This window comes from Somniosus microcephalus, chromosome 4 (assembly GCF_052327205.1).
Source record: "Somniosus microcephalus isolate GS21.2 chromosome 4, FLI_Smic_1.0, whole genome shotgun sequence".
Lineage (NCBI taxonomy): Eukaryota > Metazoa > Chordata > Chondrichthyes > Squaliformes > Somniosidae > Somniosus > Somniosus microcephalus.
In genome coordinates this window covers 243,423,348-243,446,444 of record NC_140990.1, presented here as the reverse complement: position 1 = coordinate 243,446,444, position 23,097 = coordinate 243,423,348, and the positions used below count along the sequence as shown (strand labels likewise).

Genomic DNA, 23,097 nt, shown 5'->3' with positions numbered 1-23,097 from the left:
GGCAAATCATGTTTGACTAACTTGATTGAGTTCTTTGATGAAGTAATGGAAAGATTTGATGAGGGTAGTGCGGTTGATGTGTATATGGACTTTCAAAAGGCGTTTGACAAAGTACCACATAATAGACTTGTTAGCAAAATTAAAGCCCATGGGATTAATGGGACAGTGGCAGTATGGATACAAAATTGGCTAAGGGACAGAAAGCAGAGAGTAGTGGTGAACAATTATTTTTCAGACTGGAGGAAAGTAAACAGTGGTGTTTCCCAGGGATCAGTATTAGGACCACTGTTCTTTTTGATATATATTAATGACCTGGACTTGGGTATACAGGACATAATTTCAAAGTTTCCAGAAGACACGAAACTTGGAAATGTAATAAACAATTAGAAGGATAGTAACAGACTTCAGGAGGACATAGACACACTGGTGAAATGGGCAGACATATGGCAGGTGAAATTTAATGCAGCGTAGTGTGAAATGATACATTTTAGTAGGAAGAAGGGAGGCAATATGAACTAAATGATACAATGTTAAATGGGGTGCAGGAACAGAGAGGCCCAGGGGGTGTATGTACACAAATCTTTGAAGGTGGGAGGACAAATTGAGATGGCTGTTAAAAAAAAGCATATGGGATCCTTGACTTTAAAGAGGCATAGAATACAAAAGCAAGGAAGTTATGCTAAACCTATATAAAACAGTGGTTAAGATGGTGGAAGCAGATGCACCAGTAACTTTCAAAAAGGAATTGGATAATTACTTGAAGGGGAAAAAAAACTGCGGGGCTACAAAAGAGCAGGAGGGAGTGGGACTAATAAAGATAGCTCCACAAAAGAGGCGGCACAGGCAGGGCTGAATGGCCTCCTCCTGCGCTGAGCGAGGCTCCGCCCACTTGTTGCTGCAGGGTGCGCGCGGGGGCTGCCGGGAGCGGAGGCCCCGGTGAGTTCACCTCTGACCCCGCGGCGCTCATAGCCACAACACGGAAGAATGGCGTCAGGCGAGCGCACGCAGCCCCGTGCTCGGCAGCGGCTGCGGGTGATGGCAGGGCACCTGCGGAGAGCCGAGCCCGCACCGCCGCCGGCACTCGGACAGTGCCGAGCCATAGAGCTGGGGGACACCGACAGCGTCGCCAAAACAGCGGGGACCATCCCCCGACGGAGGTGGGTGCCGAGGCGGCTGGTCGGCCGGCAGTTTGAATGGGCGCGGCGGGACCGGGACTGGGAGGGAGGACTTGGCTCGGCTCGGCTGCTCACACTCCGCCGGCTGGCCGGATTGCGGTCCGATTTTAAAGGAGCGAGCCTTGATTATCGGGATGGGCGGCTGCGCTCAGAGTTTGTAGTTGGGGCCCAGGACGGGCGGCTCGGTTTCAGTGACATATCTAAATAATAAATGCCCAGCGAGGGTGTGTGTGTTTGCTGCTTTCTGCAGAAGCTCAGCGAGTAACAGTTGCAGATTTCGAGTAGAAATAGCTACAGTAATCGAGGCATTTGGACAATCACTCTGTTAATTTGTTACATTGCATCATACTGTTCAGTTCCAAGTTTTGAAATCGATTTTGTTGAAGTGTTTTAGGTCAGTATTTTGAACTGTGAATAAATGGGCAAGTGACACTTGCATGCCTGTCAGTGGTGGGTTGTAGTGATAGGATGGGGTGATTGGTGGTCTGATGTTTCTCCAGCCTACGTAACTTTTTTTTCTGACATTATGCTGTGACATCTAGTGGTACATTCTCTTTGGGGACTTTGTTTTCTTTAAAACAGTAGAGCGCTTCAGATTGCCCCTGGTGTATCTAACCATTGTGTCTAATCACAACTGGAAAATGGCATCAGTGCTTTTCTAAGATGCATATTTCTTGCTCTAAAGATTCAACAAGGAGAACAAACTATTGTTGTTAATTGGATGAATTTACTGAAATGGATTCTGCAAAAAAAACAGGAATTTTAACATTAACATCTTGACATTAATAGTCTAGATACAATGAAATTAAATTACAAGTAATGGATATATAGGAATGACTATAAAACACAAACTTATTAAAGAGTTCTGGTATAAACTACAGGAGTGAAGTTTGAGTCGTTTATCGACCTAATATGAACCTTGTACTTCATGCTGTGTATCTGGTGTATTTGTGTTACTAGGTGAAAGATATGTTCTGTCTCTCAGCCAGTTAAATTAAAATGTAACTTGTGGCCTCATCATGTGTTATCAGATAAGCAAGAGTCAAATCACGAGCCATTTTATTTTCACTAACAAAATGTGGCAAGGTTTTTATTTTCATTTATTTATATAGATTATCACTTAATTTGATATATTTCAAGGCATTAAGATCTTTCAAAGTTGAGATGTTTGTTGACATTGCTTGCGCTTCATTCTTGTGGATTATAATTGAACCGTGCATTGAACTATAATGAAGCGCACTAGAATTTTGTTTGTAGGATTAATTCAGCTTTTTGCCTGTGACTGCTGTCATGGTGGATGTTGGGTCAGTGCTACTTTGTAATTCATGTGTGAAGGATAAAGGATTGTAACATAATGACTGGTAGTTAATGAAATGATACTCCACAGTTGATTGAAAAAAGACTGCATACATTATAAGACAGTGTAGTGTAGGCAACATTCAGCTGATTGAAGTGTAGATAGCGTAGTTCATAACTGAACCCCAATAATAAATCACAATTATGCTTTGGTATGCCTAGAATCTGGATTCCAGTTTCAATTTTATATGGTTTTTCTGTCATTGCTGAATGATTATGCATCAGGATTAATGATTGCGTGAACATTACTGCTAATTTTTAAAATATATATAGTTTGGTAATCAATTGTGCACTCGGTTCAGTATAAAACATTTTTTTCATGTTAATTGGCATGGTGTATATATATCTCTTCACTGGCTGAGATGGCATGTTTCTTATAACCTATTTTTCCTGCACTCCAGTATGTCCTGTCCACAAAAAGCAGTACAAATCCAATCCGGCCAATTCTCGTCCCATTAGCCTACTCTCATTCATCAGCAATGTGATTGAAGCAGTCATCATAAGTGGCACTTGCCAATAACTTGCTCACTGACACTTAGTTTGAGTTCCACCAGAAATACTCTGATCCAGAATTTATTACAGTCTTGGTCCAAACATGATGAGCTGAATTCCAGAAGTGAGGTGAGAGTGACTAAGTGTGGTACCAAGGAGCCCTAGTAAAACTGAAGTCAATGGGGCTAAGGGGGAAAACTCTCCAGTGGCTGGAGTCATACCTGGTGCAAAGGAAGATGGTTGAGCTCAATGGAGGCCAAGCATCTCAGCCCCAGGACATCACTGCACAAGTTCCTCAGGGCAGCATCCTTACCCCCAACACTCTCCAGCTGCTTCATCAATGACCTTCCCTCTATCATAAGGTCAGAAGTGGGCCTGTTTGCTGATGATTGCACAGTGGCCAACTCCATTCCTATTCCTCATACAATGAAGCAGTCCATGTTTGCATACAACATCTGGAAAACATCCAGGCTTGGACTGATAATTGACTAGTAACATATGTGCCATGCACTGACCATCTCAAACAAGAGAAAGCATAACCACCTCCCTTTCTTATTCAATGACATTACCATTGCTGAGTCCCCCACATCATCCTGGGAGTCACAATTGACCAGAAACTACACCAGCCACAGAAATGCCATGGCCACTAGAGTAGGTCAATGGCCTGCAGTGAGTGGCTCACCTGCCTCCCCAAAGCCCCTCTATCATCTACAAGGCACAGGTCAGGTGTGTGATGGAATACTCTTCACTTGCCTGGATAGGATAGGTGCAGCTCCAACAACACTCAAGAAGCTCAACATTATCTAGGACAAAGTCTGTTTGATTGGCACCCTATCTACTGGCTTAAACATCCACTTCCTCCACCATTGGAGTACCATGGCTGCATGTATGTACTATCTTCAGGGTGCAATGCAACAACTCACCAGGACTTCTTTGGCAGCACTTCCCAAATCCATAACTTCCAACTAGGAGAAGAGCAACAGGTTCATAAGAACACCATCACTTCCAAGCTCCCCTCCAAGTCACACACCATCCTGACTTGAATATATAGTGCCAATCCTTCATCGTCGCTGGGTCAAAATCCTGGAGCACCCTACCTAACCGCATTGTGGGAGCACCTTCAGCACATGGACTGCAGTGGTTCAAGAAGGCAGCTCACCACCACCTTCTCAAGGGCACCTAGTGATGAGCAATAAATGCTGGCCTTGCCAGCAATACCCACATCCTGAGTGAATAATAAAAATATATAACTACTTTATTAACCAGTTATAACTTTTCTGTGCATTGATTTAAAAAAAAAAAAAAATGTGTTTCCTGTTAACAGGTTAAAGTATGTTTCCGTGTATACTTGCAATGAGCAATATAAATGCTAATTAGTTTGTAAAGATATATTAACTTCAGTGTTGCAAATAAATTTCATGTAAATGCACTAATTATTTTGAAAACAATGGTTTGACAAATTAATTACTTTTTAATGAAGTATTTTCTGCTTGGGGAATGGAATCATGAAATATTTTCTGCAATAGTAAGTTATTTATTCTGCTCTTCGATAATTTTTTTTCAGCTCTATACATTTAAAAGATGAAAAGTTAAAGAATTTGTGATTCACAGTCACATATGGTTTGTGCAGAGTGGCTTCCTCTAATCACTGTTTTATTGATGACCTGTAATAAATAGATGCACAAAGTAAAGGTTTTAAGTTACCGGGAGTGGGAACTGAACAAGATCATGTTTAGTCACACTTTCTAGAATATAAGGAAGGTTCTTGGCCGTGATGCTCAAATTTGATGGGAAAACACCACAAAGGAGAAGCTTAAATAAGAATGCTAATTTCCCATTTTGCAAATGTACACAGTTGTATTTGTGCAGTATTCTGTATATACAGTACGTGACAGAAGGAATGGCGGTAAATAGGTGACCAAAGTGGAATTTCCTTTAGGTCTTGAATTTTACAAATCATCAAACTGTTTTCTGATTGAGCATGGTTTAGTGAAATGGCAGACCTGACAAGTTGTGAGGGAGAAGAGATAAATATTATGCACTTGATGGTACAAATAAGACTTATAGCTGGGTATATTTAACATTTGTCTTTAGTTGCACTAACATTTCTCTTAAGCTTTCTCCATTACTCGCCATGTGATGAGACCTGTTTCGTTGCATTGCCCAGTCAGAAAATTATGTTTAATCTTCTGTAATTTCTGCCGTGATTCTACCAAATATATTCTATGCAATATTACATCTCCTTTGTGGACATTTTTATTGCACCTATGGCCTTAGTCATCTTCCCATATTATCTTATTTACTCCCATACTTAAAACAGTCATCAGACTTGACAAACATAGACAAGAGTCTATTTGACTTTAGGTTCCGAGGAGTACAACCTGGTATGATCTTGCCCGTACAACCTGGCATGATCTTGCTCGTACAACCTGGCATGATCTTGCCCGTTTCCCATTGTCAGTGACCTTGCTGTTCAAAATAATATCTCAGTGAGATGAAATACTTGCTTTGTTTCTCCCTCAATAAACACTTAGACCTGTTGCTTCACTCATTACACTGGTGTCAGCCTTGGCTCAGTGGCCTCAGAGTTAGAAGTTCGTGGGTTCAAGCCCCACGCCAGAGACTTGAGCACGTAACCCAGACTAACACTTCAGTGCAGTACTGCGGGATTAAATAGTCACCTCTTGGGTAGATGTGAAATAACCCATGGCACTATTCAAAGTTCTTCTGGTGTCTTGGCCAATATTTATCCCTCAACCAACATCACTAAAACAGATTATCTGGTCATGTATCTCATTGTTATTTGTGGGACCTTGCAAATTGGCTCCTGTTTCCCTCGATTACAGCAATGACTACACTTCAAAATTGGCTGTAAAGCGCTTTGGGATGTCCTGAGGTTGTGAAAGGCGCTATATAAATGGCACTCCTTTCTTTCCTTTAACCATGATAAATGTCTGAATTTGGAGGAGTTGTCCCAGTACCTCTTCCTAATTTATTTTGGAAGTCGGATGTGACCTTTGCTGAAGCATAAGGCTTTTATGGAATTTTTCTTTAATACTGCCAGAAGCTTTGGGTTATCACAGACCTTAAATTATTCTGTATGGTACAAAATATACTGGTGAACTCAATAATGCAATAAGCATATGTATGTATTTAAAAAACAAACAAAAAAAAAAAACCAATTACTGTATTAAACATGAGTTTGAGTCGGAGGATCTGTAGGACTGGAGAAAAGTATCCTGCAGGATACATTTCCCTCGAGGCCTGCCATTATTTTGGGGTCTAGGATGGCTAGTTGTTCAGCTGGGCATAGATTTATATCGTATTTCATGCTTTCATTTTATTTACTGTTTTGTCTGTTTGCTCATGTGCAGTGTTTCTTTTGACTGTCCTGACTTTGCATGCTGCATTGTTTCAAATTCAATTGTTTTTTAACTTTTGCTTTTCCCTTAAGTTATTTTGATGTAATAATAAAACCCTGTGGTTTGTTTTGTGACATTTTTAAAATTAGAATGGAATACTTGCATAGGCTGTATAATATTTATATATATTTAACAATTAGTGCGCCTTTTTTCTGTCGAAAACCGTCCCAATTGTGCATGTGTGGTGTTTGGCCTGACCCAAGTAATCTTTCAGGCCTGCCCTGTTTTGTTCCTTCATAATATTTCTGTTTTGATTTTTTTGTTTTCAAGTTGTCTTCAATTTGTATCTTTTTCTTTATCATTTTCAGTAACTTGTAGGATTTTTAATTTCAGTTTAATAATTTATGAATGCATGAATACATTGTGCATTAATGGTTAATGCTCATAAGAACATAAGAAGCAGGAGCAGGAGTAGGCCATACGGCACTCGGGCCTGCTCCTCCATTCAATAGGATCATAGCTGATCCGAATCTAGACTCGCGTCCCTTCCCTGCCCTCTCCCCGTAACCCCTAATTCCCTTATCTGCTAGGAAACTGTCTATCTCCATTTTAAATTTATTTAATGTTGCAGCTTCTGCAGCTCTCTGGGGTAGCAAATTCGATAGATTTACTACCCTCTGAGTGAAGAAGTTTCTCCTCATCTCCGTTTTGAAACGGCAGCCCCTTATTCTAAGATTATGCCCCCTAGTTCTAGTCTCACCCATCAGTGGAAACATCCTCCCCGCATCCACCCGATCAAGCCCCCTCACAATCTCATATGTTTCGATAAGATCGCCTCTCATTCTTCTGAATTCCAATGAGTAGAGGCCCAACCTACTCCAACCTTTTTTCCTCATACGTCAACCCCCTCATCTCCGGAATCAACCGAGTGAACCATCTCTGAACCGCCTCGAGAGCAACTATATCTTTTCTTAAATATGGAAACCAAAACTGCACGCAGTATTCCAGGTGTGGCCTCACCAATACCCTGTATAACTGCAGCAAGACTTCCCTGTTTTTATACTCCATCCCCTTTGCAATAAAAGCCAAGATTCCATTGGCCTTCCTGATCACCTGCATACTAACTTTTTGTGTTTCATGCACCAGGACCCCCAGATCCCTTTGTACTGTAGCACTTTGCAGTTTCTCTCCATTTAGATAATAACTTGCTCTTTGATTTTTTTCTGCCAAAGTGCATAACCTCACACTTTCCAACATTATATTCCATCTGCCAAATCTCTGCCCACTCACTTAGCCTGTCTGTCCTTTTGCAGGTTTTTTATGTCCTCCTCACTCACAACTTTCCCTCCCATCTTTGTATCGTCGGCAAACTTGGATATGTTGCACTCGGTCCCCTCCTCCAAATCGTTAATATAGATTGTAAAGAGTTGGGGTCCCAGCACTGACCCCTGCGGAACACCACTAGTTACTGATTGCCAGCCCGAGAATGAACCATTTATCCCAACTCTCTGTTTTCTGTTAGATAGCCAATCTTCCACCCATGCCAGTATATTACCCCCAATCCCGTGATTTTTAAAAAAATCTTCATCAGTAATCTTTTGTGTGGAACTTTGTCAAATGCCTTTTGGAAGTCCAAATACACTACATCCACTGGGTCCCCTTTATCCACCCTGTATGTTACGTCCTCAAAGAATTCGAGCACATTTGTCAAACATGACTTCCCCTTCATAAAACCATGCTGACTCTGTTCTATTAAATTATGTTTATCCAAATGCTCTGTTACTGTTTCCTTAATAATGGACTCCAACATTTTGCCAACCACAGATGTTAGGCTAACTGGTCTATAGTTTCCAGCTTTTTGTCTACTTCCCTTTCTTAAATAAGGGTGTTACATTAGCAGTTTTCAAATCTGCCAGGACCTTTCCTGAGTCCAAGGAGTTTTGGAAAATGATCACCAATGCATCCACAATCCCTACCGCCACTTCTCTCAAGACCCTAGGATGTAGGCCATCAGGTCCGGGGGATTTATTCGCTTTAAGTCCCATTATTTTACCGAGTACCATCTCCTTAGTGATTTTAATCGTGTTTAGCTCCTCCCCCCCCCCCCCCCCCCCCCCCCCCCATTGCCCCCTGTTTGTCCAGTGTTGGGATATTTTTAGTGTCCTCTACTGTAAAGACTGATACAAAATATTTGTTCAGTGTCTTTGCCATCTCCATGTTCCCCACCACTAGTTTCCCAGTCTCATCCTCTAAGGGACCAACGTTCACTTTAGCCACTTTTTTTTTTTTTTTTCTTTTTATATAACTGTAGAAACTCTTGCTATCTGTTTTTATATTTTTTGCTAGTTTACTTTCATAATCTATCTTCCCTTTCTTAATTAATCTTTTAGTTATTGTTTGCTGGCTTTTAAATGCTTCCCAATCTCCTATCCTCCCACTAGATTTGGCTACTTTATATGCCCTTGTTTTCAGTCGGATACTATCCTTTATTTACTAAGCCACGGATGGCTGTCTTTTCTTTTACTCCCCTTTTTCCTCAGTGGAATATATTTATCTTGAAAGATGTGAAATATCTCCTTGAATGTAGGCCACTGCTCTTGTACCGTCTTACACTTTAATCTGTTTTCGCAGTCCACTTTAGTCAATTTTACTCTCATTCATAGTCTCCTTTATTTAAGCTCAGTACGCTGGTTTGAGACCCAACTCTCCCCCTCAAACTGAATTTGGAATTCAACCATATTATGGTCACTCATTCCAAGGGGATCCTTTACGAGGACATTTTTTATTAATCCTGTCTCATTACACAGGACCAGATCCAAGATTGCCTGCCCCCTGGTTGGTTCAGTTACATACTGCTCAAGGAACCCGTCCCTAATACACACTATGAACTCTTCCTCAAGGCTGCCATGCCCAATTTGATTAGCTCCTGTCATTCTAAGACATCATATCGCCTGACTCACCATGAGGAACATTACAGAAGATCCATTAGTTATTAACACAAACCCACGAACTTCTAACTCTGAGGCCACTGAGCCAAGGCTGACACCAGTGTAATGAGTGAAGCAACAGGTCTAAGTGTTTATTGAGGGAGAAACAAAGCAAGTATTTCACCTCACCGAGATATTATTTTGAACAGTAAGGTCACTGACAATGGGAAACAGGCAAGATCATGCCAGGTTGTACGAGCAAGATCATGCCAGGTTGTATTCCTGGGAACCTAAAGTCAAATAAACTCTTGTCTGTTTGTCAAGTCTGATGACTGTTTTAAGTATGGGAGTAAATAAGATAATATGGGAAGATGACTAAGGCCATAGGTGCAATAATAAACATGTCCACAAAGGAGATGTAATATTGCACAGAATATATTTGGTAGAATTAATAAACCAGTGATCAAGGCAGAAATTACAGAAGATTAAACAATTTTCTGACTGGGCAATGCAACGAAACAGATCTCCTCACATGATGAGTAATGGAGAAAGATTTTCTAACATTGTTGATTGATCACATTGGTAGATTAGTATGCAGAATGGATCAGTGCCATCCTACCAAGTTTCTTTTCCCAAATATCTCCTTTGCTACACCACTACTCCTTTGCTAAGGATGTATCTGTTAATATGTCTCTTGTGTTCTAAGAAGACCCTGGCAACGTTGCACTAAATCTTTTTGGAGATAGTTGCAAAAATACTAGTTTTCTCAGCTGACTGTCAAAGCGCAGTGTGGATTGCTGTCCTGGTGCTCTATCTCATGGCCTTCCCAAACCTGGTGCTTTAAATCTGAACGAGAGTGGAAATTTGAGCATAACCAAAGGCCTTCATTTACATTAAACTTTACCGACAGTATTGTGATAGTAAATATACTACATGTAGTAACTGACGTGAGACAAGTGCTAGAGTATTGTCGTCGGTGTTGCCCTTTCAAAATCAATAATTTCTCCTCTCTTTGGACTACTGATATCTTTGGGTGAAAGTGACTTGGTGTTAATAATGCAAGGGTGGTGTCTCCTTCAACTAAAGTGATGTATTCGGGTAAATCTCCAGGATTAACTATAAACTGTCCGTTATTCAGCTCTGTCAAACTGGGGCTCACAAATTTGTCTAAGATCATTCCTATTTTTAGATCATCAGCATAACTTGTTTAAAGTTTTATTTTAAAATGGATAGTTTTCCTTTCATTATAGTGCTTTTTTTCAAATAAACTAGTGATAATGAAAACTCCCCTTTTTTAAAGTTCTAATTGCCCAAATTGCTGTTAATCAAAAGCAGAGATGTATGGTCCTCAAGAGTAGACGAACCTGTGTTTGTCTTGGTTTCCATTCAAGCTCCTGTAATCTATCTTTTTATTATTATTTTTATATATAAAAGGATAGTTCTGTCTGGGCACCACTCAAGTTATAGAGCGTACCTACACATGTTATATCAAAAGAAAGGTTATGATTAGGAGGGTGTCCTAGGTGTATTTACTTTTTGGTCAGACAAAAATTGTTCGGACAGTAGACAAAAAACATTCAAAATTCCGCTCATTAGCGGTTGGCCAATCATATGGGGGAAATCCGCTCATTAGCATTGAGTGACATGAAGGTTGACCAATCCTACGGGGGGAGCGCGCTGCGTCACGGGGGGTGTTTCATGGCGTCTGTGGGTGGGGCCTAATCTTTCAAACTGCCGTTAATTCCGTCATCTTTACCTCCGCTTTTACTTTTATTCACATTTTAACAGCTGCCACCTTCCTGTTCTATATGGCTTAATGCCAGATCATGTAGTGCAGTTGTCTTCTTGGCTATGGGGTGCTTAAAAACCTGAACTTTAATACAGGGAACTAAGGAAAAGAACAAATTAATTAAGTTTTAAATAGTATTTAGGAACAGTTAGAAATGAAGTGATCCATTTCAATTATGAAGGAACTCCGTTGTCTTCCAGGGAAGGTCTCCCCACCTTGTGGAGCTGGAGGCCCCAGCCGGGGACTTGGGCTTCCCCTCCTCGGCCCGGTCCTCGGCTCCATTTGCGGCCGGGGACTTGGCCTTCCCCCCCCCCCCGGGCCCGGTCCCGTAGCTCGGCTCCGTTTGCGCCTGCGGGCCGGGGACTTGGGGGGGGGGGCTCGGCTCCGTTTGCGGCCAGGGACTCTGCCTCCCCCCCCCTCGGCCCGGTCCCGGGGCTCGGCTCAGTGTCCAGGCCTGAGGCGCTGGGGAGGGAGGGAGGGACAGAGAGGAAAGCGAACTAAATCCAGCAGTCTCTCTCTCTCCTTTTTCCCTCCCCCCCCCCCCCCCCCCCCTCAGTCTCTCTCTCTCTCTCTCTCTCTCTCTCTCTCTCCTTCCCACACAGACATAATATATGTTTATTTCATAACATGCCCTCAAAAAACCCTCAGCACCGCTGGGCACTCCAGCTAGTTAAATATAGATTAATGGATACCTTGTTCAAGGTTTCAAGACTGGAGTTAAGGGAATTCAGATGACTCCATAAACCATAAAGATTTAATGATTTGTAAATGTCGTTTGACTGTTTTTCCTCCTTTTAACACACCCCAAACAAAAAAATTGAATGTGGCTTTATAACTCCAAATGCAAAAACAAATATATAAGCACTGCATTTTCTTTGTACTGTATCAATGGATGCAGGTTATGAACTTAAGGTGGCCTGCTGTACATTCCCTTCTCCTCTGCACCACTATCGGCAGCAGCGCCTTCAGCCATCATGTCTCAACATTCTGAAATTCCTTTCCTAAACTTTTCATCTCAATTGTCTGCGCACCTCCCCCAACTTGTCTAATACAGCTTTGTGTCTATTCCCACTACCCTCATTTTGAAACACTGGGGTGTTTTGCAAAGTCAGTGCATTTTTTGTTTAACAAGAAGATGATTGCTAAATCTGCAGATGATACAAAGCTAATGAAGGTGGTAGACTTCAACGGTGAACAGGATAAGCTGCAGGGGGATTTGAATGTACTTGTGAATTGGGCAGATGGGTAGCATTAAATTTAATGTAGAGCAATGCAAAGTGCTTCACATGAACAGAAAATCTATGAATGGACTATTACGTGAACGAAGAGAAAATAATCTGCATGGAAAATGAATGTGATCTGGGACAATAAATTGAAGCTATCACAACAATGCTTGGTGTCAGTGAATAAAGCAAATTAGATGTTGGGATGTATTAAAAGGTCAATATTGAGCCAAAATAGTGAGGTAATCCTGCCACTTTGTAAACCATTCTTGCAATTGCACTAAGAATACTGTGTACAGTTCTGGTTGCCACAGTACTAAAAGGATATTGTAGCTTTTGAAAGTATACAGAAGAGCAACCAGAATGATTGAGGGGATGGCGGGAATGGATTATGAGGAGTGATTATGTAAATTGGGCACGTTCTCACTGGAAAAGCAAAGGTTGGGGAGATACGATAGCGGGTACGGTAGCATAGTTGTTACTGGATTAATAATCCCGGACTAAGGATCCGGAGACATGAATTCAAATCCCACCACAGCGGCTGGGAAATTTGTCGTAAAACCACAGTAATGTGGTTGACTCTTAACTGCCTAGCAAGCCACTCGGTTGTATTCAAGAAGGTAGCTCATGACACCTTCTCGAGGGCAAATAGGGATGGGCAAATAATAGGGACGTCCACATCCCATGAATGAATAAAAAATGATTGCTGTATTAAGGATTCAATAGGGATTAGATAATGTAGACCATGACCAGCTGTTTCACCTTGTCCAGAACAGTAGAACCAGAGGACACTGCCTGCCTTTCAAGGGGGTAAATTCAAAACTTACCTGTGGAAACATTTCAGGGAGCGAGTGGTCAATCTATGAAAAGGGCACCCTAGGGAGACGGTGGAAGCAGGTAGTATTGATTCATTCAAATGCAAATTAGATTTTATTTCAGAAAATAATAATCTGGGATCACGTATGAGTAATTTGAGACATGGCAAATGGCAAGTGTAGCGTGCTTGGAAGGAATAGGTGACATTGAACCTATGATTCCCAAAGAATTCCACCACTGGGGTCTTCCTCGTTTATGTCACGGTCTGTGGTAGACTGATAAAGATTGATTGCTATGATTAGTGAACAACTCTAATATCGTATCATGCAACTACCAGGGCGGTAGAAGGCGAACTAGATGGACCTTGGCCTTTTTTTCTAGAAATTCCAATGTTCCCAAGTGAGTTAATGAATACAAGCAGCACCTGTTCCTTGAAATTGGCAATCTTAATGCACAAACTAATTTGACACAGTTTCAGGGAGCATTGTGTGCTGATTAACAGCAAATGATGTGGCATTGTTTGGCCAGTAACTTCACAATTAAAAATGCAATAGCTTGAACCTCCTGTGACCATATTCTACAGAATCTGTAATTAATGCACCTTCAGAAGAAAGTGTGTATCAAGTTGTACGGGGAGTTCAGTTTGCAGAGCGTAGAACTTCAGTGTGTTTACAATTGCAGAGTTGAATGTTGTAATGTTTCAGTATAGACTTGGTCAAACTGGATTTTTTTTATAGCTAGTTTCACTTTAAATACTGAAGAATAAATGTGACAGTTGAATAATTACCTGTTTTTGAAATTGGAGTTCAGTTAAGTCTGATTTGTGTTGTACAGTAGCATGTTTTAAGAAGTGTTAGTCCATCTTTTATATATAGATAAGGTAAAACATGGGCAGAATGCAGAGTGAAACCACTTGTAGTCCAGTAGTAACATAGGAACAGGAGTAGGCTATTTAGCCCCTTGAGCCTGTTCTGCCATTCAGTGAGATCATGGTTACATAGATACATAGATACATAGAAGATAGGAGCAGGAGTAGGCCATTCGGCCCTTCGTGCCTGCTCCGCCATTTAATGAGATCATGGCTGATCCTTTAATTCAGTATCCCGTCCCCGCCTTCTCTCCGTAACCCTTAACCCCTTTTGCCCGTAGAAATATATCTAATTCCCTCTTAAATATATTTAATGAGCTGGCGTACACTGCCCTCTGTGGCAATGAGTTCCACAGGTTCACCACTCTCTGAGTGAAGAAATTCCCCCTCATCTCTGTCCTAAATGGTTTAGCCCTTATCCTTAAATTATGTCCTCTAGTTCTGTTCTCACCCGCCAAGGGAAACATTCCTTCTGCATCCAGTCTGTCTAGACCTGTCAGAATTTTATACACTTCTATGAGGTCCCCTCTCAATCTTCTAAACTCCAGTGTGTACATCCCTAAACTACATAGTCTCTCCTCATAGGTCATTCCCGCCATTCCTGGTATCAGCCTGGTGAATCGCCGCTGCACCCCCTCCATGGCAAGAACATCCTTCCTCAGATGAGGCGACCAAAACTGTACACAGTACTCGAGGTGTGGTCTCACCAGTGCCCTGTACAGCTGCAGCAAGGTATCCCTGTTCCTGTATTCTAACCCTTTTGCTATGAAGGCCAGCATACCGTTTGCCTTCTTGACCGCCTGTTGCACCTGCATGCTCGCCTTCAGTGACTGGTGTACAAGAACACCCAGGTCTCTCTGTACTTCCCCCTCTCCCAATCTATTGCCATTTAAATAATAATTTGCCCTCCCGTTCCTGCACCCAAGGTGGATAACTTCGCACTTGTCCACATTATAGTGCATCTGCCATTTATCCGCCCAATCGCCCAGTCTGTCCAAATCGCTCTGGAGCTTCCTGGTCTCTTCCTCTGAGCCCACCCCACCTCCTAGTTTAGTGTCGTCTGCAAATTTGGAAATGCTGCATCCGACTCCCTGATCCAGGTCATTAATGTAAATTGTGAACAGCTGGGGGCCCAGGACAGATCCCTGTGGTACCCCACTTGTTACTGCCTGCCATTCAGAAAATGAGCCGTTTATTCCAACTCTCTGTTTTCTATCTGACAGCCAGTTCCCTATCCACGCCAAAACTTTCCCCTTTATCCCATGAGCCTCAATTTTCCATGCTAATCTTTTATGTGGGACCTTATCGAAGGCCTTTTGGAAGTCCAGGTACACCACATCTACTGGCTCTCCCCCATCTATTCTACCAGTTACTCCCTCAAAAAATTCCAATAGATTAGTCAAGCACGATTTACCCTTTGTAAATCCATGTTGACTCTGTCCTATCCTGTCCCCATTTGCTAAGTGCTCCGCTATTTCATCCTTAATGATGGACTCCAGCATTTTGCCCACAACTGATGTAAGGCTTACAGGTCTGTAATTACCTGCTTTTTCCCTACCCCCCTTTTTGAATAGTGGGGTAACGTTAGCTACCCTCCAATCCATCGGCACTGTTCCCGAGTCTAATGAATTCTGAAAAATCATCCTTAGTGCATCCGCTATCTCTAGGGCCACCTCCTTCAGTACCCTAGGATGCATGTTATCAGGCCCTGGGGATTTGTCCACCTTCAATCCCTTTAGCTTCCTTAACACCATATCCTTAGAGATATTGATTTGCGTCAGTTCCTCCTTTGCCAATGTCCCTATTTTTCCCGATATCCCAGGGAGGTTTTTTGTGTCTTCCTGTGACCAAACTTCATATACCTACCTTTGCCCATATCCTTTAATACCTTTGGTTCACAAAAATCTATCAATCTCAGATTTAAATTAACAATTGATCTAGCATCAATTGCTGTTTGTGGAAGAGATTTCTGAACTACCGCCTTTGTGTGTAGAAGTGTTTCCTAACTTCACTCCTGAAAGGTCTGGCTCTAACTTTTAGACTATTCCCTAGTCCTAGACTCCCCAAGCAGTGGAGATAGTTTCTCTCTATCTACCTTATCCGTTCCCCTTAATATCTCAAAAACTTGATCAAAATCACCCCTTAACCTTCTAAATTCCAGGGAATACAACCCTAGTTTGTGTAACCGCGCCTCGTAATTTAACCCTTGGAGTCCAGGTATCATTCTGGTAAATCTACACGGCTCTCCTTCCTAAGGTGTGGTGCCCAGAACTAAACACTATTCCAGGTGTGGTCTAACCAGGGCTTTGTATAACTTCTACCCCCTTGTATTCTAGTCTCTAGATATAAAGCTCAGCATTCCATTAGCCTATTTGATTATTTTCTGTACCTGTCCATGACATTTTAATGATCTATGTACATAGACCCCCAAGTCTCTTTGGATCTCCACTGTTTCTAGCTTTTCACCATTTAGAAAGTACTCTGATCTATCTTTTTAGTTCCAAAAGTGGATGACCTCGCACTTGCCTACATTGAAATCCATTTGCCACAGTTTTGGCCAACGGTGTAGCTTAACCCAACTGCAGAAGATCCTCTCTCAACCCTAGGGCACATCCATTTTCCACATTAGCTAGCCTCCTATGTGTATTTGAGACTAGGAAGTCAGAGCAAAGTTATGGCCAGTTTTCTGCTGTTGAACAATTTTCACGGAACTGGACTGAAACTGCCCAAATCAATTCAAACTTCCCTTCCATTAACTCAAATTTCAGAGAACTGGAGAAAAAGGACTTTCTAACTTGGACCACCACCCAATTCCTTACATATTTGAAAAAGTAACTTGGACTTTTATAAATGAACTTTCAACAAAAAAAAAGTTGCTGCATGTACCATTCTCAGAGAAATGATTAGGTGAGAGAGGGAACTGGGCACGGGTTGATGTGCCTTTTGCCCAGTGGACCATTGTGTAATTGGGACAGACGGAATTGCTGCCTTTGTCCACTGAACCCGCAGAGAGAGAAAAAGGACACCTTCTGTTGGGTTTGTGGACTTTGCTTAGTGGAGTGCCTTAGTGTTTGTTGGGGTTGTTCATCCATTGAGTTTTTGCACTTGAGATCATAGAACCATAAAATAATACAGCACAGAAGGAAGCCATCTGGCCCATCCTGCCTGTGCTAGCTCTTTGGTAGAGTTATCCAATTAATCCCACTCCCTCGCTCTTTCGCCATAGCTGTATAAATTTTTTTCCCTTCAAGTCTTTATCCAATTCTCTTTTGAATGTTGCTATTGAATCTGTTTCCACCACCTTTTCAGTTAGTGCATTCCAGATCACAACAACTCGCTGTGTATTTAAAAAAAAAAAAAAAAAAAAGTTTCCTCATGTCACCTCTGGTTCTTTTGCCAATCATCTTAAATCTTATGTCCTCTGGTTACCAACCCTTCTGTATTAGAAACTGTTTCTCCTTATTTACTCTGACGGTGTACTCTGAGTATGTTCTGCTCCTGCTGAAAACTGTTCTTGCATATGGGTGATCAGGTATATACACACTAGCTCAGAATCTGGAAAACTGCTTAGTTTAATACTTTTGCACGTGCTCCATATACTGAGCATTCAGGGTCCTCCCTATCCTAACTTCAAAAAAAAGTAGGAACTGGATAAAACAAATGAGTTGTAGAAGTGGTTTACTTTTAATGATCTACTTAATAGCTCTTCAACTTGTTAAATCACTTGGAGGTTGTGAAAGAAGCTATGCAAATGCAGATTCCTTGAACAGAGGCCCAACCAGTCCCCTTCCACCACCACCCTCCTCCGCCTGGCTGAACTACTTCTCACATTGAACAACTTCTCCTTTGACGCCACTCACTTCCTCCAAATTAAAGGTGTTGCTATGGGAACCCGCATGGGCCCTAGCTATGCCTGCCTTTTCGTGGGATATGTGGAACATTCTTTGTTCCAGTCCTACTCGGGTCCCCTCCCTCACCTTTTTTTCCAGTACATTGATGACTCTATCGGTGCCGTTTCCTGCTCTCGCCCTGAACTAGAAAATTTAATTCACTTTGCTTCCAATTTCTACCCTTCCCTCACCGTCACGTGGTTCATCTCTGACTCTTCCCTTCCCTTCCTCGACTTCTGTCTCCATTTCTGGAGATAGGTTATTGACAAACATTCCCTATAAGCCCACTGACTCCCACAGCTACCTGGGCTACACTTCCTCCCACCCTGTAAGGACTTTATTCCATTCTCCCAGTTTCTCCGTCTCCGTTGCATCTGTTCTGACGAAGCCACCTTCCATACTAGTGCTTCCGACATGTCTTCCTTTTTCCTCAACCGAGGATTCCCCTCTACCGTGGTTGGCATGACCCTTGACTGTATCCGTTCTATTTCCTGCACTTCTGCTCTTGCCCCTTCCCCTTCCTCCCGGAACCACGATAGGGTTCCCCTTGTCCTCACCTTTCACCCCACCAGCCTCCACATTCAACGGATCATCCTCTGCCATTTTCGCCACCTTCAGTGTGATCCCACCACCAAACACACCACCTCCTTGCCTCCCTTCTCAGCATTCCGAAGGGACTGCTCCCTCCGACACCCTGGTCCACTCCTCTATCACCCCCAACACCCCTTCCCCTTCGCCCGGCACCTTCCTGTGCAAGCGCAGGAGATGCAACACCTGCCCTTTTACCTCTTCCCTTTTACCTCCACCCTTCCCACTGTCCAGGGCCCCAAACACTCCTTCCAGGTGAAACAGCGATTTACTTGTACTTCTTGCAATTTAGTATACTGTATTCGCTGCTCACGATGTGGTCTCCTCTACATTGGGGAGACCAAATGCAGATTGGGTGACCACTTTGCAGAACACCTCCGTTCAGTCCGTAAAGGTGACCTCGAGCTTCCGGTCGCCTGTCACTTTAATTCTCCACTCCAATCATAGAATCACACAGTTACAGCACGGAAGGAGGCCACTTCGGCCCATCGTGTCCGCACTGGCCAACAAAGAGCTATCCAGCCCAATCCTACTTTCCAGCTCTTGGTCCGTAGCCCTGCAGCATCCCAAGTGCACATCCAAGTACTTTTTAAATGTGGTTAAGGTTTCTGCCTCTACCACCCTTTCAGGCAGTGAGTTCCAGACCCCCACAACCCTCTGGGTGAAGACATTTCCCCTGAAATCCCTCTAAACCTTCCACCAATTACTTTAAATCTGTGCCCCCTGGTTTTTGACCCCTCTGCTAAGGGAAATAGGTCCTTTCTATCCACTTTATCCAGGCCCCTCATAATTTTATACACCTCAATAAGGTCTCCCCTCCGCCGCCTCCGTTCCAAGGAAAACAGACCCAGCCTATCCAGTCTTTCCTGATAGCCAAGATTCTCTACTCCCGGCAACATCCTTGTAAATCTCCTCTGTACCCTCTCTAGTGCAATCACATCTTTCCTGTAATGTGGTGACCAGAACTGCATGCAGTACTCTAGCTGAGGCCTAACTAGTGTTTTATACAGTTGAAGCATAACCCCCCTGCTCTTGTATTCTATGCCACGGCTAATAAAGGCAAGCATTCCGTATGCCTTCTTAACCACCTTATCTACCTGGCCTGCTACCTTCAGGGATCAGTGGACATGCACTCCAAGGTCCCTTTGTTCCTCTACGCTACTCGGTGTCCTACCATTTAATGTGTATTCCCTTTCCTTGTTAGTCCTCCCCAAATGCATTACCTCCCACTTCTCCGGATTGAATTCCATTTGCCACTGTTCTGCCCACCTGACCAATTTATTGATATCTCCCTGCAGTCTACAGCTTCCTTCTTCAGTATCGGCCACACAGCCGATTTTAATATAATCTGCAAACTTCTTAATCATACCCCCTTTATTTAAGTCTAGATCATTGATATATACACAAAAAGCAAGGGACCTAGTACGGAGCCCTGCAGAACCCCACTGGAAACAGCCTTCCAGTCACACAAACACCCATCAACCATTCATTACCCTCTGCTTCCTGTCTCTGAGCCAGTTTTAAATCCAACTTGACACTTTGCCCTGGATCCCATGGGCTTTTAACTTTGTGACCAGTCTGCCATGTGGAACCTTATCAAAAGCCTTGCTAAAGTCCATATACACTACATCAAACGCACTACCCTCATCTACCCTCCTTGTTACCTCCTCAAAAAATTCAATCAAGTTTGTCAGACACGACCTTCCTTTAACAAATCCGTGCTGACTATTCTTGATTAATCCGTGTCTTTCTAAATGAAGATTTATCCTGTCCTTCAGAATTCTTTCCAATAATTTTCCCACTACCGAGGTTAGGCTGACTGGCCTGTAATTACTCGGTCTATCCTTTTCTCCCTTTTTAAACAAGGGTACCACATTAGCAGTCCTCCAGTCCCCTGGCACCACACCTGAAGCCAGAGAGGATTGGAAAATGATGGTCAGGGCCTCTGCTATTTCCTCTTTTGCTTTGGGATACATTTCATCTGGGCCTGTGGATTTATCCACTTTTAAAGCTGCTAAACCCCTTAATGCGCCCACTCTGACCTCTCTGTCCTCAGCCTCTTGCACCATTCCAATGAAGCTCAATGGAAGCTCAAGGAACAGCACCTCCTCTTTCGATTAGGCACTTTACAGTCTTCTGGACTCAACATAGAGTTCAACAATTTCAGACCATAACCTCGGCCCCTTTTTTTTCCACATGGCAGCTGTTGATGATTCAGCATTGCCATTTACACTTCGTCTACACTCATCTTTTATTTCTTAGCTTGTCCCATTACCATCTTCTTTTGCCTTGCACCAGCATCCCTTTTTGTCTCTTAATCTCTCCTGCCTTCCATCCTATCACAGACCTTCCCTTTTGTTCTTTCCTCTCCTCCCCTGCCCCTACACTTGCTTAAAAACCTGTTCCACCTCCAACTTTTTCCAGTTCTGACGAAGGGTCTTCGACCTGAAGCATTAACTCTGTTTCTCTCTCTACAGATGCTGCCTGACCTGCAGAGTATTTCCAGCATTTTCTGTTTTTATTTCAGATTTTCAGCATCTGCAGTATATTGCTTTTGCAGATTCATTCTCATTCTGTTTACTGTCTTTAAATCCCAAAGTAAACTGCAGTAACTTGCTTTTTAGTTACCTTTCTCTGTGAATGTTCTGGGAAAATGCTAAATGAAATAACTTTTTTATCTAAATGCATTGTGAAATAGGGCATTATTGAGAATGTTACTCCATTTTCTAATACTTTATTGGCTTGATAACGCCTTGTTGAGTTGCTTGTACAATACTGGGTTATCACCTCTGCTTTTATCTCTGTTTTGCAGGTGCTCTAATTCAGGGTGAGGATGGTGTGTTCAACTTTGATAATTTAAGAGCAAGTTTATTATCCGAGAACCCAGCCTTGTACACTTTGGCACACTGCCATTTGTCGGTGTTGCAATTTACAGCTCATTGGTTCTTTTTATTCTTCCCTTTCAGTCAACACTTTAAATGTGCAATACTCCATACATGCTGTTTATTTGTTGAAAGCAAGTCATTGTAATTTTATTTTAAAAGGAAAACTTTTCTTCTTGGGTTTATGAAATGGAAGCGTTGTGTTTTTGCACTTTCCTGTTGACCTCTTCACTCTGTCTAAATTCTCTGCCACTTGGTGAAGATTGATAGCTAATGTAGCAGTGGTCCATGCCCAGACTGTTCTGCCGGCAAATGCTTGCTAGCAGCAGCCTGCAAATTGGATGGGTGGGGGAAGTGACTGAACCAATTCAATATATCTGCAGCCACGTCAACCTTTGTATCTATTTTAAGTTGCTAATTTGTAATATTACTTGACTGCATTCTGGGAATTGTCTCCAGCGTTGGTCCTGTGATTGGACTTCTGATTGTCTAAAACTCTTGGAGTATATTATAGACATCTCTTGCAGCAGGACCAAGTGGTTCCAGCACTGAAAGGCTCCAGTCAGTATTCTTCCCCCCCCCCCCCCCCCTCTGACATAACTCTTCCAATGAGTACCAGTTACCTAGATTTCAGCCAGTTTCTTATCCATTCTCAAGGTTTGCCCTAAATAACACTACAAAAATAAGCCCCTTAGAAGTACTTGCAAACATTTTATTGAAAAGCATTTTAAGCCAATTGCTGTAAGTAAATCTGTTATGCAAAATATTTGAAGGAAATCCTGAAAGGGCTGGATTGTTGCCTGCAGCAAATATTCCTTGTTGCTATGTATGCCATTGCAGCTGATGGGACAAGCTATTTTGCTGGATAGCAAAGCTTTCATATTTGGGCCATAAAATGGAAGCCCTTGATTGGATGGAGGTGATGTACCTCGGCTATTCTGAAGATCGAGACAACATGTTAACGAGTATGTAGAGTTTGTGCTGAGTGCATTTTCAAGATGATTTTAGATCGAGACACTTGTAACTTATTTACTTGCTGTGTACTGTACATTATACAATGTATATAAAGACTAATACAGAGCTGTATCTTGCAGGTAATTTACAATTAGAAACCGGCTAATAGGTCCATATTAAAAAATGATGAGGAAACCGACACCACAAACTATCGACCCATTAGTCTTGTTTTCAGTCAATTGTAAAATAATGGAATTGACTGGGGTAAATTTTATAACCATCTACAATAACAATCTAGTAAAAGCAGTCAGCAAGGATTTAGAAGGGGAAGATTTTGTGAATTGGTTTGCATGGTGTACAGGAGCACTGAAGTCAGTTCTTTATTGTTGATTCAAAAAAAACAACAGTTTTTCTATGTTTTCTGCTTTTAATGTCAAACGGGAGAAAAGCTGGGGGTGGGGAAGAGGCAGGCAGTAGGAGCCAAAAAATTCAGCAAAAATCAATTTTTATTTGGAACATTGAAACTGGAAATGAGTAAAGGACTGAAAAAAAGGCACAGTTAAGCTAAATTCCAACCCATATTTAGTTACACAGTCTTCCCCTTTGTATAATTCCTAAATTATTTTCATGTTCAGTAAATCAAGTTCTTTTGGCAATCTTGTTGAAAGTTACCCTAATATACTAGAATTTGAAGGATCGGTGATGAGCTCAAACCCCAGTGAGTAACTTATTCTATATTAGCTGCTAAGCACCATGTCTACCCATGTACATAACT

General features: G+C 42.3%; 1 protein-coding gene across 2 annotated transcripts in view; it reads left to right on the top strand.

Annotated features, from left to right (window-relative positions):
- The first annotated feature begins 851 nt into the window (after positions 1-851).
- Positions 852-23,097, top strand: part of agps (alkylglycerone phosphate synthase) — a 179,479-nt gene continuing 157,233 nt past the window's right edge. For both annotated transcript variants that reach the window (XM_085986091.1, XM_085986090.1), the window contains exon 1: positions 852-1,157. In XM_085986091.1, the coding sequence (XP_085842217.1) occupies positions 985-1,157 (173 nt within the window). In that variant the 5' untranslated portion in view covers positions 852-984. The remainder of the gene's footprint in view (positions 1,158-23,097) is intronic.